This window comes from Marmota monax, unplaced genomic scaffold, assembly GCF_021218885.2.
Source record: "Marmota monax isolate L192 unplaced genomic scaffold, Marmota_monax_Labrador192_F-V1.1 WCK01_AAM20220418_F8-fsc00238, whole genome shotgun sequence".
Lineage (NCBI taxonomy): Eukaryota > Metazoa > Chordata > Mammalia > Rodentia > Sciuridae > Marmota > Marmota monax.
Window position 1 is genome coordinate 1,227,831 of NW_026693175.1, and position 19,655 is coordinate 1,247,485.

The following is a 19,655-nucleotide window of genomic DNA, read 5'->3' on the forward strand; positions in this document are numbered from 1 at the left end:
AAAATCCTCCCCATTGTTAAGGTCCATCTTACAATGTACCTCCTCATTCCAGATCGCTCCAACCAGAAGCTTCCCTCCTCTCCTTTGATCTGCCCCAGTGAGCCCCTATGTTGTCTTAATTATGTTCTATACTTGTGACCTTATTGAGTGTGACTCTTGAGACAAGGTGTTTGGTCCTTACCCATTTCCACCAGTCAATAAATGTTGTATATGCATGGACTATCTCTGGGTGTTTCTTACGAAGAAGATGTCACAGAATAGGGTTTCATTGCTGGTTTTCCCCATTTGAATGAATGAATATCAGAAAAGTATGTATGATTACTAATTTTCAGGAATAAAATAAGGAATGTAGGATGATTGAAGCAGTTGAGATGCTACTGTAAAATAACAAGTGCGTGTTACTGAATTTTAAAAATACACATGCTTCTGAGGTTTTAGATCCTTGGTAGAGAGAAGCCCCAAAACAAAACTAAAAGTGTGCAAGATGTCTAGGATATTTACATTCACTTGATTTATAATTGCCATTCAGTTTTTTTTCCAAAAGGATTTTTCATCACATTGCTATTTTTTTTCCCGTTCATGTATCCTAATATCTTCCAGTTTGGGAAGATTAACAAGTATTATTCTCCAAAATAAGCTCAATAAAAGAGCGGAAAGAAAGTTGTTTCCAGTACGTTGTGAACTTTAAATAGATCTTTCCATCACACATTCAGAACTTTTTTGAGGAGCCTAGTGCGGCGGTCGCTCCTGGAGTCCCAGCTGCTGGGAGGACGAGGCCGGAGGACGCTCAAGCATCCCAGCGAGACTCCGGTGCTCTCCCTCCCTTCTCGGTTCCCCCTGCTCACTCTCCCTACCTCGGGGAGGCGGCGCTGGCCACGCCCTCGTCCCTCCGAACTCCTCCTACTCGGCCCCGGGGCTGGCCTGTCCCCTGTGCTTCGGCGCCTTCAGACCCAGCGCGGCCGCCGTAGCGAGGGCGGCAACATGGCCGCCTTGGTCTTGGCTGGTGTCCTGAGATCAGCTTCGGGTCGGTGAGAGCGGTGCGCGGCGCTCCTGCTTTCGCAGGGGCCCGGCGGAACGGGGTGGGCTTGGCGGCCGGAGGCTGAGCGGAGAGGCAATGTCCCCGCTCTCCCGGAGCACGGTGCGAGCGGGCGACTCGGGCGCACACGGCCTCCGCGGGGTCCTGGGGCTCGGGGTCGCGGAGCGCCGCGTGCGGCCGGGGTGCGCCGCGGGCCGGGGTGCGTCGGGAGCAGAAGGAGAGGCCGCGCCTGTCCCTGCCGACTGCAGTCCAGACCAACCGGCCGGTGAGCGGCTGACCCTGTGTGTCAGGATAGCGCTCAGGAAGGAGAGGGCCGCGGAGGAGAACTCTCAGGGGGAACAGTGTGTGAGTGAGTGTGCACGAGAAGAGAAGGCAGCAGTGCGCGGTTCCCCGCTGCTGGAGAGCTCTTAAGTGGGACATTGTGTGAGTGTGCACGAGAAGAGAAGGCAGCAGTGCACGGTTCCCCGCTGCGGGGGAGAGCTCTTACATGGGACAATGTGTGTGTGTGTGTGTGTGTGAGTGTGCAAGAGAAGAGAAGGCAGCGGCGCACGGTTCCCCGCCATGGGGGAGAGCTCTTACATGGGATAGTGTGTGTGTGAGTGTGAGTATGAGTGAGTGTGCATGAGAAGAGAAGCACCGCTGCACGCAGTTCCCTGCCACAGGGGAGAGCTCTTACATGGGACAATGTGTGTGTGTGTGTGTGTGTGTGAGTGTGCACGAGAAGAGAAGGCAGCAGTGTGTTGTGTGCACGCGCACAGATTATAACACCCATAAGAGATCATTCACGTGGCTTACCAGCTTCGAGGCAGACCTGTGTAGCTCACACCCTCTCAGGAAAGCCCCTCCGCCCCTGCCCACCTCCCCAGAGTGCCCTGCTTCCGCGCTTGTTACCTGGCTGGCCTTTCCCTAGTGGCTTTAGCATCTGTTATGTGCACCTCCTGGTAACGCACCAGAAGTTCCCTTGCCTGTCTTGAACTGTCAGGCGAATTCGTACAGCACACGCTCTGGCATCTGCCTCTGTATGAGATGGTTCCTGTCACACGTAGCTGCAGTGCTTTCCCATTGCTAGATGTAATATTCTCTTATGTGACTACTCCTTGACCCTCCATTCTATTCTTGGCAGATACTCGGGTGATTACAGTCTGGGGGCCATTCACAAAGCTGATTGATCTTGTGTCCCCATGCACAAGTGCAAGTGTTTCTAAGGGTGTCGTGTGTAAAACTAGCTGTGGGACTTCTGGGCCAGAGTATGTGTGTATACTCAGCATTGCCTGGTGTTGCCAAAATGCTTTCCGACACCATGTGCTCATTTATGGTTACCCCAGTAGTGGAGGCTCCTCATCCTCACCAACACTCAGTATTGTCACACCTACACATTTTTGTCAGTCTGATGACAATGTAGGGGTGTCTCAGTGAAGTTAAATATGTGTTTCTCTGATTAGTAATGAGCCTTAGTATGTTTACACATGTGTAATGGCCTTTTGAATTTATTTTATGAAATATCCACTTAAATATTTTGCTCATTTTTCATTGCATTTCTCACTGACTTTAGCAATGCCTCATGTGTTCTGGGGATGTGTATTCATTTTTGGTTAGGTGTGTCCAGTGTCTTCTCTAACCCTGGCCTGTCTTTTTTCTTCTTTCTTTTTCTGTTGTCCTTGTCATGCTGGGGATTGAACCCAGGGCCTTGCACTGCCAGGTGGGCACTTTACCACTGAATCACCTGCAGCCTTTGCCCCCTTTTCTTGAGACAGGCTGGCCTTCAACTTGCAGCCCTCCTGCCTTAGCCTCCCAGGTAGCTGGAATTGAAGGCGTGCCCCACCATGTCAGACTCTGCAGCTCTTGGCGTTCATTAATGTATTGTTAGGCCAACCACTCCTCCAATCACGTTAATGTTTTATCTCATTTAATTCTCATTATCACTCCATAACTAACCTAACTTAAATTTGAGGAAACTGGGGCACAGGGAGTTAAGTAATCTGCCCATAGTTACACTGCAAGTAATAGAGCTAAAACCAGAACGCAGACCCTCTGAATCAAACCCTGGCACTTTGCTTCCGCCCCACATGCCTGTTTGTCAGGTGAGACCAGTGCAGTGGACAACAGGCAGTGGTTCTGGGTCCTGGCTGAGCATCCGACTCATGTGGAGCTTTTTTAGAAACCACCTTCATTGTGGTAGAATTTGCCTAAAGTTACTAGTTTTGTGTGTTCAAGTTAATGGAACTTCTAATAAGTTTAGCAAGTTGTGCAGCTATCATGCACTCCAGCTTTAGGACATTTCAGTCATCTTTGGAACTTTTTTAGCAGGTGCCTTCTTTTTTTTTTGTTGGAGAATGGGTACCGGGGATGGAGCTCAGGGGCACTTGACCACTGAGCCACATCCCCAGCCCTATTTTGTATTTTATTTAGAGACAGGATCTCACTGAGTTGCTTAGGGCCTCGCTAAGTTGCTGAGGCTGGCTTTGAACTTGCAATTCTCCTTTCTCAGCCTTCTGAGCTGCTGGGGTTACAGGCGTGTGCCACTACGCCTGGCCAGCAGGTGCCTTCTTGAGTCCCACAAGAGACACAGTCTAGTGGACTAGTGCAGTCACAGCTCAGAGAGGTTCTCATTTGCATAATGGCCACACAGTGACGAAAACTGTACCCACCCACACACCTCTGTCCTCTCCATCCTGCCTTCTGACCTGCTCTGCCTCATTTCCCACTGCTTGTCCCCAGGCCTCTCTACTGCAGCCTGGCCAGCAATATGCAGCTTCACCACAGATCTGGTCTCCTCCCCTGTGTTTGTTTCCACCCCCAGGTCTTTGCTGCCGCAGTTCATCTTACCTGAAGTTTGTTCCTCCCTTTTGGGACTGGGGATTGAACCCAGGGGCTCTTTTTATCATGGTGCTACATTCCCAGCCCTTTTTCATATTTTATTTTGAAACAGGGTCTTGCTAAGTTGCTTATGTCCTCCTGCTTCAGCCTCCCCACTTGTGCTTCACCACAGCCAGCGGCTCTGTGCACTTCTGAGAGGAAGCTCAAGTGCCTGTTCTGTTCTTGCCACTAATGCTGCTCTCAAACTCTGTTCTTTCCACTGGGGTGTCTGACCTGCTTGCTGTTCCCCCTCCCCAGGCTGTAAGATCTGTGGGAATGAATCTCCCACATACCTTGTCCTTTAGTACCAAACACATCAGCCTGGACCACAGTGACAGTTGTACAGTTCTCTAACTTTTCTAAAAATCATTAAATTGAACACATAAAATGGGTTAAATTTACTATATGTAAGATACACCTCAGTAATAAAGGGGGAAGCTCCCTGGGTGAGTCTGATGCGCAGAACACTTTAACCACATTCACCCCTTGGCTGCTGTGATGTATTGACTATAAACTTATCTTGATGTTGGTTTTGGAGTACCAGAGTAAGCACATGCACTCCCTCTTTTCACAGGACTCCTGCGGCCCCTGAACATCTTGGCATCCTCAGCCTGTAGGAACAGTGCCAAGAGTGCCTGTGTTGACTCTGTGCTGTCCACTGGGCGGCTCAGTCACGTGCAAACACCCGTCATTTGCTCTGCTCCCAGGCTTGTGGGAAACCTGATGTGTGGGCATCTTACAATCCTTAATAGGTAGAGTGTGTTTCAATAAATATAATGCATGAAAATTTTAAGAACATTCATGCCTGGGCTGGGAGTGAGGTTCATGGTAGAATACTTGTGTAGCATACCCAAGAGTTCGATCCCCAGCACCACAGAAAATAAAAAAATACTCATTCCTGTCAGACATCAGAGAACCAAATGATGTGGTTTGCCTGTCTGGAGCTGATTGTACGGCTATGCCTGACCGAGTGGGAGGCTCAGATTGACATCCACATACCCAGGTGCCAGCAGTGGAAACTGCCAATCAGAGCACATTTTTAAAAGTTTGTTTCTTTCCCCCTTTGCAATGCTGGAATGAAACCCAGGGCCACATCCCCAGCCCAGAGTATTCTGATGCACAAGTGGTTTCCTGATAGAAGCATCAGGCAAATCAGAGGCTGGACAAGAGGCTCAGCCTATAAGGCTGGGCGGTGTGTGTTCTTTACCTGGTCAGCAAGTAAGCACCCTTGGGTGCCCAGCACCATACTTGGCAGAAAGGACAAAAGGACACGTTAAAGTCCTCAAGGAGTTTATATCTGGTGGGTAGTTGGATTAGAAATCAGGTAATTAAAATATAGTCGGATAAGTTCTTTCACAGGGTCTGAAGAAGGAATGGGTTTTATTTATTTTTGGTGCTAGAGATTGACTCCGGGCCTTGCTTGTGCTATGCATGTGCTCTACCACTGAGCTGCGTCTCCAGCCGGGGTGGATTTTAGAAGGCTTGCAGTTGGTGAAGGTTGATATTCTTTTTAAATTTATGAATTTATTTTTGCAGTAATAAATTGAACTCAAGGGTGTTCTGCCACTGAGCTACATCCCCAGTCCTGTTTATTCTTTATTTTGAGACAGGGTCTGGCTAAATGGCCCAGGCTGGCTTGGAACTTGCTCTTTTACTAAGTAGTGGGATGGCAGGCACAGCCACTGGCCCAGCTGGTAGTTGCTGTTCTTATTTGCACGTAGTCCATGGAATCATTGGAGTATATTGTATATTAAAAATTCCCCTCCATTTAAGTGGAGCAGCCTTACTCCTGAATGCTGTATGGAACTAGATGTTATCCTTTAATCAGTCTGATCACTCGTTAACATTTTAAAATGTATTCTAGAGTGGCCCCTTTGCTCCCCAACATCCTCAAGCCTCCCGTCAGAACCTTGACGTACTGCAGTACTCGGAAGGGCAAGAGAAAGACTGTGAAAGCTGTCATCTACCGGTTTTTTCGACTTCATTCTGGCCTTTGGCTGAGGAGAAAGGTGAGTCTTTCTGCTGTTGCCTTGTTGAGTACATCCTGATGCAGAGTTCCACCTCTCGACGCTGTGTCCTGCCTTACCTGGAGCTCTTCTGGCTGTGGAGCCTGGCAGGCCTCTGCAGTGATCCCATGAGACAGCGTCCCTGTGTTGCCCACAGTGTTTGCTGTGGGCGGGCCCCTCCTTGTTTGACAGATCATTCCATTTCAGAAGCGGTCCTGGATTTGTTGGTAAACGGTTGGCTAAAACTCTTGAGCCCATTTTTCCAGGGAGGAGCAGGGTGGCAGGCCGTGTCCCACAGCAGTCAGCAGCGCCATCTTCCAGGGAGGAGCAGAGTGGTGGGCCGTCTCCCATGGCAGTCAGCATTGGGAGCAGCTGAACTGAGTTCTGAGGGTCAAGTTTTGTGGAGTCCTTAGAGATAGTTGCTCTCCTTTGTGATCATATTAGTTATCTCCAGCCCTCGCTGGTCCTGCGTAGAATGGCTGGCTTTCCTTCCTTCCTTCCTGTATCCCTTTTACTGGGCTCCAGACCCCTCATGTGACTATAAAGGGCCTGATCAAACTCTCCAGCCATAACTCCTGCTCCAGTTCAGTGCCCCCAGCGGTATACTGTGTGCAGAACAACCTGCTTCACCAAACTGTTTTTTTCTTTTTTCTTTTGGAACTGAGGATTGAACCCAGGGGTGCTCTACCACTGAGCCACATCCCACACCATTTTTAGTTTTGAGACAGGGTCTTAGTAAATCTCTCAGGGCCCCACTAAACTGCTGAGGCTGGTCTCAAACTTGAGATTGATCCTTCTGCCTCAGTCTACCCGTGCACCACCATGCCTGGTTCAAAGAAATGTTTCAAAAAAAAGACAACAAAAAAACCTGCATTGGTTAATTCATACTAATGTAGGAAAACAAAGTATTTTCTTTGGCATAGCTCCACCCAGGTGTGGCTAATGTTCATTATTTATTCCCTCCTTCCATTTCTTAGAAATTGCCTAAAAGGTTTATCTGTTTCTTTTTCTGTCTCTTTCAGTACTGAGGATTGAACCGAGGAGTGCTCTGTCACTGAGCTGCCTCCTCAGCCCTTTTTATTTTCTATGTTGAGACAGAGTCTCGATAAGTTGCCCAGGCAGGCTTTGAACTTGTGATCCTCCTGCCTCATGATCTCGAATCACTAGGGTTACAGGCATGCACCACCCTGCCCAGCCTATTTTCTGTGATTTTAATTTAAATAATTTTTTCTGAAACATTAAATTATCTGTTAATATATATGTTTTTCAAACTGCAAATGCTTCTTCTACCCTCTCCCCACTAAAAATGTCTCCCCAAAGCTTCTCAGCCCTGTGGAAGTCTGGGTTTGTTCCCACTGGGCCCATGAACCGTGAGTTGTGAAAATAACCTGTCATTTCCTACATAATGTGATATACGTCTGTAATATTATCTCGCAGGCTGGTTATAAAAAAAAATTATGGAAAAAGACAGCTGCAAGAAAAAGACGCTTGAGGGAATTCGTGTTCTGCAATAAAACCCAGAGTAAACTCCTAGATAAGATGACGACATCTTTCTGGAAGAGGCGGAACTGGTACGTCGATGACCCCTATCAGAAGTACCACGATCGCACCAACCTCAGAGTGTAGAGAAGAGTCTCGGCTCCTGTCCCTGAATGTCCTCTTTGTCCTCGTGACGCCTTGCTAACGAGTGAGCTAGGACTTGAAGTGAATTGTACTGGCTGATGTCAAACACACAACACCAGTATTAAACCTGAGGAAGTCTTACAGTGAGTGATTTCGCGTGCTGGGATCTGGCCAGGGAACTGGAATTCAAGGTTGTGCGTGGTTTTTCACCTCAGTGCTGGTTTCACTAGTCACCCCAGTTAGGCTTCTTTAGCTGCAAGGAATCTAAACTGAGGGCGAGGTCAGAAGACTAACGCCAGCTGGTGAGCCCCAGCAGTGACCCCATCTAAGGACACAGCCTCAGAGGAGCTGGGACCCTCTCAGCAGCCCCACCTGGGCGGGGGGGAGGCTGCCACTCTGCAGGCGCCTGGCTCACCACTCCTACTGGCTCAGCACGTGGGCAGCCTGCCTTCTTTGCTCCCCTCGCTCTGCAGGGCTTGTGCTTGGGAGTAGCTCCCATCCCCTCTCAGTAACTGCAGCCTGTAGCCTTGAGGTTCTACCTCCTGACCTTCATCTGCAGAGAGACTCCAGCTGGGGGGCTCCCACATACCCAGGCCTCACTGGTGTCACCTCTGGTGTAGGGATCGGCTCTTCCTAGGTCAGGAGCTCCCAGCCCATTCGGTTGTCTGCCGCTTCACTGGGAGCAGAGACTGGTGACAGGAGCAGTTTTGCTTAGAGGTGAGCACAGGAGGCGCGCGCCTGGCCTCTTGAGTTCTGAGTGCATGGTTCACGGAGGTTCTCATGCAGTTTTTTGGTGCGGGATGTATTCATAGAAGAGTAAATGCATAACCTTTCAGTGTGAGGTGCCCTCTTGAGACGGGGCTGTACAAGACAAAGACTTTGTACCCACGTCTCAAGGAACACTGTATTTCTCAAATTCAGTTTGACCTCTTGAGGGTTCATATTTTCATATGTAAGAGTAAACTCTTCCCCAAATACTCCAAAAATGCATTGTAGAATTAAGAGGGGGAGGTGATTTCAGGGGCGATGCAGGTGGCTACATAGGCTTTCTGTGGAGAGGGCTGGTAGTGGCTCTCAGCTCCCTCACCAGACTCCTCGGGAGGCGCTTCAGAAAGCACTGTTGTGTCAAAGCCACTGCTAAATAGAACGAGGGGGGTCGCTGTGCCGGCCCCTTCCTCCAGGGTTGGCAAGATGAGCTCCTCTTCTGCCAGGGAGGTAAGCACATTGAAGTCAAGGTGCATCAGCAGGAAGTTGGGGGTCATTGAGTGAAAAGGGGCAGCAGTAGAATGTTCTGAGGCCAGAGGGCCATGTGTGTCTGTTACAGGCTCTTGCTCTCTGGCACGCCTCTTGCGGGGTGAACAGGTGTCTTAAAAGCCAGGGAGCAGGACCCTTTCCTAGCCTCCATGGTGATGTGAACATGGACGACTAGTGTCTGTTGCAGGCCTCAGAGCAACTTAGCTTCTCTAGGCCAGGGACAGCAGGGGAGAGAGGAGGACCAGCAGGCAGGCCTCAGCATCCAGAGATGGGCTGACGTGAACGGGCCTGTGGGCACTCCATTCTGGGGGTAGGAGGGCTTATCAAAACCATTTTATAGGGGCTGGGGCTGGGGCTCAGAGGTAGAGTGTTCACCTAGCATGCGTGAGGCCCTGAGTTCCATCCTCAGCACCACATAAATATAAAATACAGATATTGTGTCCACCTGTAATTAAAAAATAAATATTAAAAAAACTATTTTCTAGTTTGACAGTAAAACAGCTCTCATTAAATGATATTCAAGCATGCTCGTAATTCAGAAAGTGTGTGGATAGTCTATTCAAGTATAGAATTTATTGGACACCCACCATGTCCCAGTGTAGTTATAAGACTGGGCCCAAATCACAGAGCTGCTGAACTCCATGCCAGCCATGCAGAGGAATCGCCGTGGACTCCTGATTTAAATTAGAGGACACAGAAGCTCAGCATTAAATAAGTTTCCCAAAAGTACGCTCATGCGTCCCAGGACAGGAGTCAGATTCCTGGGGTCCTCTCTGTCGCCCTTAGTCTTCTGACAGCGAAAGGAAATTCTTAATCTAAATCAACAGTGACTGATGTAGTACTGTAAGTACTAAATCATTTGTAACACTATTACTTCACCTGTTTTGGGTTTGTTTTTATAGTCCTGGGTAAATCCAGAGCCTCACACATGCTAGGCAAGCACTCTACCCCTGAGCACATCCCCAGCTCTGGACTTGAACTTGCCCTCCTGCCTCAGCCTCCCAAATAACTGAGATTACAGGAGTAGCCACTACACCATGCCTAGTTCATCTTTGAAATTTTATTTATTTATTCTTTCTTTTAGAGACAGGGTCTCACTGAAGTGCAATAAGTTGCTGAGGCTGGCTTTGAGCTTTCAATCCTCCTGCCTCAGCCTCCCAAGCTGCTGGGATTACAGGTGTGGCCACCACACCCAGCTCATCTTTGACATTTTATAACTGCTGTTCTGTTATTTGTCAACTCTTTTTGGGGGGTGGGGTATCAGAGATTAGACTCAGGGGCACTCAACCACTGAGCCATGTCCCCAGCCCTATTTTGTATTTTATTAAGAGACAGGGTCTCACTGAGTTGCTTAGTTCCTCTCTTGCTGAGATCAGCTTTGAACTCCTGATCCTCCTGTGTCAGCCTCCCGAGCTGCTGGGATCACAGGTGTGCCCCACTGTGCCTGGCTGTTTGTCAATACTAATCTGTTGGCACTGGATCTGGCTCAATGAAAAACAGAATGGATTTCCAGCCTTCCCATCCCCCCTCCTCCCTGCTGTCCTCTGAACCTGCTTCTTTTCTGCTGCCTCTTGTCAAACAGGCACAGTCCTTGTGTCAGACAGGTAGACTCTGGGACTATAAGAACAACGAGAATGGGCCTGGCTTTGATATTCTCAAGTCTCCGTGGCCACCCAAGAGGCTTGAGCCCACCTGTTGCTATTGAAGGGTAGGCCCTGCAGGGCTGAGTCATCACTACTCTACCTCGTGTGCTGTGCATGCACGGCGCTCTCCTCATCTGCACAGGTGCCCTCGTCTGCAGGTGGACAAGTGCTCAGGAGGAAAGCAACAGACCACAGGTCTCTGCAGAATCGCAGCCAGCTACTCTGTCTTCACAGCTGTCCAGTCTCCACTGATGATCTTTAGACTGTAAAATTGATGCTTTCAGGGAGATCATCTGGTTTTGCAAACACAGTATCACTTAATTTTCTTCCTCCCGTAATCCTACGCAGTTCACATGGGGCCAAGTTTCCATGCCAGCTGGTGATTGAGCATTCTGTTTCTAATCCTTGTTAGGTTCCATGTGTGTGTGTGTGCACACACGTGGTCCTGGGGTTGAACCCAGGAGCATACCCCCAGCCCTTTTCTAAATTTTCCTTTGAATTGGGTGCAGTGGTAGATGTTTGTTTTCCCAATGACTTGGTAGGCTGATAGGAGAATCGAAAGTTCAAGGTTAGTCTCAGCAACTTAGCAAGATCCTGTCTCAGAAGGGTTGGGGATGTGTCTCAGGGGTGAAACCACCCCTGGGTTTCATCCCCAGGACCAATTTTTTTTTTTTTTTTTTTTTTTTTTTTTTTTTTTACTTGGAGACATGTTCTCACTAAATTGTTGAGCCTGGCCTTGAATTTGTGATCCCTCTGTCTCAGCCTCCCAAGTTGCCAGGATCACAGGCATACCACTGGTCCTGGCCTTTCCAGATTTTTAAGGAACATTTCCTCTTTCCTCATAAGCCAAATATTACAAGGACATTTCTTAAAAGAAAGATGTTAAGACTTTATTCAAGCATTATAACAAAACAGCAAACGTCAGCTTTTGGAATACTGTCATTCACATCCCTTCGATGCACGGTCCAATCTCCGATGGTCCTATGGAGACGGCAGGGAGCACAGTCGCTGTCCACAGCGCCTGTTCCTTGCGTGTCCTGCCACAGGGTGAAGCGCGTCCTCTGCCACTCGAGTGCTGTGTGGGGCCAGGGGAGGGCTTATGGCGGTGGTGTACACGCACTGCACAGACACACGGACAGTATCACAGAGGACCCATGTAAAGGCCAGCAGGGCTGGGGAGGGGGGTGGTGGCGAGGCTCTGCTGAGGATGGAGAGCAGGAGATCCCGCTCACCTCAGAAGCAACAGGTGCTGGAGGCCAGCAGCTAACCGTCATGAAGGGGAAGTCAGACTTCCGAGCTAGTGTGTCCGTAAGTCACACACTGAAATCATCCGGTGGCATCTTCTAAACAGAACGCACCGCTGCTTGCACACTGATAGGCATTCGCATTCACACAGATAACACAGCGTGGTGGGTGAGGAAACACGTTTGCCAAAAGCATGATGGCTGCTCCCAGGTGTGCGTGTGTGTCCCCAAGAGGCGACTCCCTAGTTGGCACCGGGAAAGCACAGGGCACTCGGCAGCAGGTGCCTCCCATCTGTCTCTGACCGTGGACTGACTGCACAGCCTTCTACAAGGTGGGGTGCACCCTGCTGGTTCTGGCACACTTGATAGTCTGGACCTGTCCACCTTTCCATTGTAGAATCAAAAAATACAGCATGACCCATTGTTAAAGCTATTGTTATTTTGGCAAAATAATAAAAAAAATTGGTAGAAAGCTGCCTCACTTGAGCTTTTTGCACTTGTTTCTGGTCACACTGAGTATGCCCAACTAAGTAAACACACTGTAAAGGGTACACCATTCCTCGTCTGGGACCACGCAGGGATTCTCTTCCCTAGCAGGTTCAGGAATTGGGGGGTGTGGGCCAGAGACCGAGAGCAGAGGCCTCTGACCTCTCAGCCATGAAACTACTTTTAGGTGGATTTTCGTAAATCCTTATAAACTTCAGAATCACCATCAGAGGCCCTGTGGGAAGGAGGGATTCCAGTGTGTATGTCTGGCCACAGTCAACTTGGACTAGACCCCTTTGCACGACAGCACCCTCGGCAGCCCGTGTGCAGGCCTTGGGTGGGTCTCGGTAACTGGGCCTGCTTGCAGCCGGGTTGACAGCTCTGAGTGACTTGAGACACTACTTCTCTAGCCTTGAGGGTGAGTCTAAGAACAAACACAATCCAACTGTATGAGACCTGCACAGTGGCCAAGGCATGCAAGACACAGGGACACCAACTCTAAGCACAAATACACTAGTCCTACGTTTTGGCTCAGCTCTGGGGTGGCAGCTACCTCAGACCCACTGTCACTTCATCCAGGTGCTGCTCAAAATTCCAGTCTAAGCAGGGAGTTCCCTCAGAGCTGGACTGCCCTGGGAGGAGTCCTGGCTTGTGTGGAACCTCCAAGGTTGGCTCCGCTCACATCCCACAGGTCAGGAAGGGAGCAGAAGGTGGAGCCACAGCTGCCCAGGGTTTCCAGCCCCCTTGGTGAGGTGTGTCCGCCTGCTGGGGCGTATCTGAAACAGCACTTGTTTCTGCCTGTTCTCTGCAAGGTGCTCAGTGGAGGCTCCTCTGCCTGGGGAGATCAGCACTGATCACTACGAGGGAGAAACAGTACTTTGCCAAGCACTTTCGAGACCCTCGACATTCTTCAAGCAGCTCTGCAAAGTGCCCATGCCCAGGAAGACTGCCAAGTGAGCCCTACAGGGGTTCTGCAGGCCCCCCAGACCCAGGCAGGAGTGGAGCTTCCTGTGCCCTCCCCCCGCCCTGGGGCTTTGCTGGGCTCTCCAGCCCCTGCCCTCCGAGCTGCCGCCTCACAACTGTGGCAAGAAGGAACCATCTTCCTTCAGGGTAGCTGGATTTGAAAGCTTTAAAAGCACATAAAAGACATGATCTAGAATTGATTTTTTTTTTTTTAACAATTCTGTTTTTACAGTTTTCTCACTTATTGGAACCTCTGGCAGCCCTTGCAAGCTCATTATGTTAAGCCAAAGCCATAAATATGTTCATCAGAGTCCAAAGGAGTAGTACCAAGAAAAAAAAAAGTTTTTAAAAAAATTGCTTTGTTTGCATTTACAGGACTAAAAACTAAGTCTGCAACAGATAAATTACAAGTGTACAACTCAGCAGCACAGGGGAGATCTCTGACGTTCTGAAAGCACACTGCTCTCTGTAGTGACCATCCAGTGGAGGGGACATACCGACCTCAGAAGGCATGACAGTCACCCCACTATCACCTTTCCCTTAGCCTCTCCCCAGCAAAACAAAGGAAGAAGAGAAGAAAAGGGGAGGGAAGAAAGAGAAATCCCGAGAGGCAAAGGGCGTGAGGCAAGGCAGAGTCCGCGCGTGGATCTGGATGGTGACCAGCTCTTTAAGGCAGAGGAGAGACGCTCTGTGGATCCGGTGCCGATGGCTCATCTCACTCACGTGGTTTCGGTGGCTGAGGACGAGGTACTCTTCTTCCTGAAGCGGGATCGCAGGAGTCTAGGCGGTGCCTGGCAGAGAGAACAGAACAGACACCCCTCCGTGTGGCACGAACGTGTGACCTCAGGACAGCACCAGGGCTGCGTGGGGACATCAGCAGGAGCGCGGCAGTGAGCAGAGGGATCTCCCTGGGCCTCCACGCACCCCGTGAAGCGGAGCCTCCCACAGGGCTGCTCCATGGGCCCCAGTCCCTGGCTGCCCGGGGAGCATTGTGCAGAGGGCACTGTCTCATTGTCCCCAGCAGTGACGCAGAGGGGAGCAGTGACGCAGAGGAGAACTGCTCTGCTCTGGCCTCTGCCACGTCTGCACTTCCTCCGCGCTGGCCTTGCGTCCCCTGGGACAGCCTCGAGGGCCCAGTGCCCACTCAGGATGCAAAGCCATTGTGCTCCACAAACCACAGCTCACAGGCAAGTGAACTGCACCAAGGGTCCCCTCAGCCCACAGGGGATTCTCACAAGGCCCTCCTTCCATGGGACATAGACCCCAGCTGCTGGGAAATGAACGGGAAGGCCTCTCCTGCAGAGCCCCTCAGCCTGTGCCTGTGCATGTCCCAGGGAGGAGGGCTTTGTCCACTCTGCGTCCTCTCACACCTCCCGACTCGCCCCTGGGCACCACCTGGAAAGCCCCCTCTGCGGAGGCTTTCACGAGCCCTCGCCACACGCAAGCAGTCTGCCTCACTGCCTCTGGCCCACCGAGCTGCCCATGATGGCTCGTCACCTGAGTATGGGTGGGGGGCGTTCTGCTTCCTGGGGGCAGGCCCACGTCCAGGTCAGTGCCTGGCAGTTGCTCCAAGGGAGGGAGCGGATGGACCAGAGCAGGCGTGGGCCCCCTCACCAGCCACCACTGGCCACAGGCCCATAGGGGGGTGACCCCGCTTCCTAACTCCAGCCTCTTGGCAGGTAAAGCAGGCAGTGAGGAGGCTGTGTGGCTTCAGAACCCAAGAGCAGAGGGGCTCGGCCACCAGCCTGGGAGGCCAGGCCAGGTGGGGCTCCAGCCACTCCCAGCTCTTCAAAGACTGGCCCATGTGTGCCTCATCTCAGCAGGAGCCTGGTGGACCCTGCAGGTGGGGGTGGTCCCAGCACGGCTCTGGAGTGACCAGGACACTTGGCCACTGTGCTAGGCGGGGACATCGCAACTCCTCCTCATCTCACTCCAGGGGTCTCCACTCTGGGGAGGGACTCCCACCCTGACCTCAGGATTCAGCAGATGGGGAACTGGAAAGGAGACTGAGGGGGCAGAGAGGATGTCTCTGGGGTCCCTGAGTCTGTTGGCCTTGCCCCCGAGACATGACTGGTGAGTCCCCACCATGTCTCAGAGCAAGGCCCATGAGCTCCTGTGTGGCCCTCCTGCTGCCAACACCCGTCCACACCTGTGGTCATGTTGGCCTTGCTAACTCTAAAGGGCTGTGCCCCGAGGCCGTTTCATGACCAGCCTTTCTGCACCAGGTGCCTTGGTATGCTGGAGATGACGAGAGAAGGCCCATCTGTAAAGACACCAAGCAGCGAGGTCTGGGCTCTCCCTTCCCCAAGACTCTCCAGGTCGATTTCCTCACACATCGCCGCAGTTAAGAGCGGCTGGTGTCAAGGGAAACGAGACCCCTTGCCTCCTCTCTGTCTCCCACTGCCCCAGCCTTGGCGCCTAGGTGGGTCCTGCCTGTTTGCTGAAGGGAGATCTTGTCACCCCAGCACCAGGGGGTGCTGGGTATCCCGAGAGGCCACTGCTGGGGCGCCCAGGTCTCAAGAGCAAAGCGCCTGGGCAGACACACTCTCCAACCCGCAGCCCCCGACGCCGGTACCTCCAGGGGCGGATCCATCCTCTTTGGTGCTTTATACTTGTACATGAAATCCAGCAGGTCCTCCTCCTCCTCGTCAGAGAACGCCAGTGGGTTGTGGGCCTGGAGGGGCTCCCAGGCCTTCACACCACCCTCGTCCACATCTCCCTCAACCACTGAATGTGCGTGTACAGTCTACACGAGGAGAGAGGGCGCAGGAGGCATCAGCGAGGAAGGGGCAGGCAGGGTAGGGTTAGGCTCCACCACACGCCAGGCCTGTTAGGACAGCTACAGCTTGGGTTTAGGAGGCACCAAGGACTTGGGGCCTCCCTGCAGGGCCAGGGCTGTGAGAGGACGATGGCAAGGCACAGGGCACAGGGCAACCCACGCTCAGCCCACACCAGCCGAGGAGGTGGGCATGCTGCATCCCCGTGGTCCAGACCTGCGGCTGTCCCGGCTGGCCAGGGAAGGCTGTGCTCTAGACAGTACAGCTGGGTGACGCGCGGGAACCCAGCTGCCTACGTCACACGTGCAACCGTGACGGTACTGCATTGCACTTGGGTGGCCAGCTCCGCGCTCTTAGAGACAGGAGGCAGCACCCTGGAAGCCATAGTGATGACCCACACAGACCCTCACTTCCAAGGCCCCCGCCCTGGAAAGCAAAGGAGCCCAGGAAGGAGTCTGAACGTAGCCGCTTTGGAAAAACAAGACAGCAAGGGTCCTATTTCAGGTTGCCCTGAAGAACCCACAGGAGGCCCACAGAGTCTGCCCACGCCCTGCCTTGAGATGTTAGCTGTCCCTGCCCGCCCAGCTCATCTGATGTCCACAGTCTCGGCCTCCTATGCCTCACACACTGCCTTAGCCAATCACAGAAGGCAGAGCTAGGGCCCCTTGCCTACCTCACCCATCTCGTCCAACCACCCTTCTGTCTGCAGATGGAAACCTGAGCTCCTCTTAGGACACCTGATACTGCTCCAAAAAAAAAAAAAAAGTTCAGCCAACAAGTCCACTGTCTCCACCAAGGCTGCAGAGGGGGCCCAGGGGCCCAGGGGCCCAGCAAAGCAACACCACCTCATCTTGGACAGCTTCTTCCGTTCTGCTGCCCTTCTCTGTGGCAGCCAGCGGGGGGCAGCACCAGAGCACGGCTGCCTTGGGGAGGGATCTGCCCAGGCTGCACCTCAGGGAGGGCCTGAGGCATCCATCTCCCAGGCGCGGTTCAGTCTGTGCCTCCCTCAGCCTGTCTACCCTGCGTTTAGGCTGTTCTCAGGTCCTTTCCCTGCCCAAGTCCAGCCAGACTCAGGACCTTAAACGCCCACGATCTCACAGGCCTCTGGGAAGACTGACCCTCCAAGGGCTTCCTGCACCACAGACCTGGAAAGCTTAGGGTCTGCACCAAGCCGTTGGTGCTACACAGCCTGGCTCTCCTGTGGGCTCCCAGCCCAGGCCAGCAACAGTGTCCTGAGGTGTGTGGCCATGCTGGTCCTCCCGCATACCCTCTGAGCACCTGCCCAGGGCTGGGTGCACAGCAGCCACATCCTCTGATGTGCTGGCCCCAAGTCAGAGCTGGCACCCATCAACTGGACACACAGGAGAAGCATGAGACATAACCCAGGACCCAAGGCCCCCAGAGCAAGGCAGGCCTGCAGAGGCCATCCCCATCCTGGGCCTGGGGCTGAGTGCAGTGGGGTCTGTGCCTCTGCACACCCACATGTGGTTCCCTCTCAGTCCTGCCCCAGGGCTTTCATTGTACTGATGCCTATGGGCACCAAGGTGGCCCAGTGTCCCCTCAAGATCCTAGGGGATCTCATAAGTCAGCCCACTCTCCTGGCCTGGACGTGCTGTGGCTGAACAAGGAACTCACACATTACCAGGATAACAATGACCACCAGAGGGGCTTCCTGCGTGCTCTCCACACTGCACCCTTCAGCAAGGACCAAGGGTCAGAGTGAGTGACCCTCCAGACCCTGAAGAGAGCAGGTGAGCCCAGCTACTCAAGCAGGAATAGAGAGCTAGTGCCCAGCGGAGCAGAGGCTGCAGCAAGGGACACTGGTATGGGTAGTCAGGGCCGGAAGCAGCTCCCAGAAGAGAAACACCCCTGGCCACGGAGGCCCTAGCCATTGATGGCAAGAGTGTTTGTGATGTTCTTCCCCCAGGACTCCCGAGGGCGAGTGTCCTGAACCAGCCTCTGAGCCTCAGGGGGCTACTTGGTGAGTCTGAGTCTCAGCTTCCTGTCCTCCTCCTCCTTGGGGGGAAGAGGGACTTTGGCCACACTCCAGCAGGAGGGCAAGCACCTCTGACCTCCTGCTCCTCCCTGGCCTCCTGCTCCTCCCTGACCTCCTGCTCCTCTCTGGCCTCCTGCTCCTCCTGACCTCCTGCTCCTCCCTGACCTCCTGCTCCTCCTGACCTCCTGCTCCTCCCTGACCTCCTGCTCCTCTCTGGCCTCCTGCTCCTCCTGACCTCCTGCTCCTCCCTGACCTCCTGCTCCTCCTGACCTCCTGCTCCTCTCTGGCCTCCTGCTCCTCCCTGGCCTCCTGCTCCTCCTGACCTCCTGCTCCTCCCTGACCTCCTGCTCCTCCTGACCTCCTGCTCCTCCCTGACCTCCTGCTCCTCCTGACCTCCTGCTCCTCCCTGACCTCCTGCTCCTCTCTGGCCACCTGCTCCTCCCCAACTTCTGCTCCTCCCTAATCTCTTGCTCCTCCCCGGCCTCTTGCTCCTCCCCAACCTCCTGCTCCTCCCTGGCCTCCTGCTCCTCCCTGAACTCCTGCTCCTCCCTGACCCTCTGCTCCAGCCAGCCCTGGGCCACCCCCACAGAGCAGCAGAGCCCCCCCGGGTTAGTGAGCACCCCACACGGCACACGTTAGCCAGCAAACATGTCTGGAGAGCATGCCCAGGAGGCCGCGACACTTACATCCACGTCCGCCACCGCCGTGGAGAGAGAAGAACACAGTTAGGAGAGGCCCTGGGGCGAGAGCCACACCCACCCATACACACACACACACACACACACACACACACGTGCGAGTGTGAAAACACACGCGTGTGCACACACACACACAGCTCCTCCTGCGTGGCCAGGAGAAAGACACTGCCCAGCGCAACTGTCTCCTCCCGCCGCTCTCCCTAGCAGATGGCAAGAGGAAGGACCCCCCAAAACCATGTGTCAGGGGTGCTCTGTGCCTGGGCTCGGGCGGCCATCCCAAGTGTAGTTCTCTGTCCAGGGGGGCAGGTGGGGCCTGTCGGCAGAGGAAGAGAAAGGGAGGCGGGCAGTGGGGAGGGAACTGGCTGCAGGGGCGGGGAGTGAACCAGGTGCACAGGCAGAAAGGACAGCACAGATCAGCGGCTGCCTCTGCCGCTCCTGGGTGGCTCTCGTGGCCCCCCACGCCTATCAGCCTCCCAGCCGCCCCTCGTCCTTCTCCACTCTCCGTCCTGTGCTGGGACCTGCATTTACAGCCCTTAGGAGACTCCTGCTCTGCTCAGGGGTCCTCAGGACAACTCGTGGCCCAGGCTTCGGTCCGAGCGGCCCCCATAGGACACCAATCCAGGAGACCTGGAGGGAAGCATCCTGCGCACTGAGGCCTTCTCATGGCCCCAGCGAACCTCCCCAGTACCACCTGCTGTCACTGCAGAGGCCATCTAGCCCAACCCACCACCTAACAGCATCCTGCTTGTGCTGGCCCAGCAGCACCAGAGCCAGTGGCCAGGCAGCAGTGGGCAGTGTATGCCCGCCCCGTGTCCTCACGCAGTCGGCAGGCTGCAGGCTGGGGCCTCCCTCCTTCTGAGCCAAGCCGCATGCTCCCTGGGGAGCAGCGAGAGCCACAAGGGCTTGGACAGTCCAGCACCGTCTAGTCCCTGGTGTGTCCAGTTAAGGCCAGGCAAACAGGAGCAGGTCACGGGAGAACAACTTGGCCACCAAGCTGTCACACATAGTGAAGGCAGCAGCAGGCATCCCTGTCCAGAACTGGAGGCCTCTTCCCTCCCTGGAGTCTCCTGGCT

General features: G+C 53.3%; 2 protein-coding genes across 4 annotated transcripts in view; one reads left to right on the forward strand and one right to left on the reverse strand.

Moving 5' to 3' along the window:
- Nucleotides 1-869: 869 nt before the first annotated feature.
- Mrpl35 (mitochondrial ribosomal protein L35) lies at nt 870-7,662 on the forward strand. Its single transcript, XM_046455979.2, has 4 exons — nt 870-1,024; nt 4,467-4,644; nt 5,757-5,901; nt 7,336-7,662. The coding sequence occupies exons 1-4, from the start codon at nt 982-984 to the stop codon at nt 7,522-7,524; spliced, it is 555 nt and encodes a 184-aa protein (XP_046311935.1). The 5' UTR covers nt 870-981; the 3' UTR covers nt 7,525-7,662.
- A 3,620-nt stretch (nt 7,663-11,282) lies between these two features.
- Reep1 (receptor accessory protein 1) overlaps nt 11,283-19,655 on the reverse strand; it is an 88,330-nt gene continuing 79,957 nt past the window's right edge. For 2 of the 3 annotated variants that reach the window (XM_046455924.2, XM_046455926.2), the window contains one exon: nt 11,283-13,902. In XM_046455924.2, coding sequence (XP_046311880.1) covers nt 13,892-13,902 — 11 coding nt within the window. In that variant the 3' untranslated portion in view covers nt 11,283-13,891. Of the gene's footprint in view, nt 13,903-15,686; nt 15,839-19,655 lie in introns of all 3 variants that reach the window. The other variant, XM_046455923.2, reaches the window with a different exon arrangement.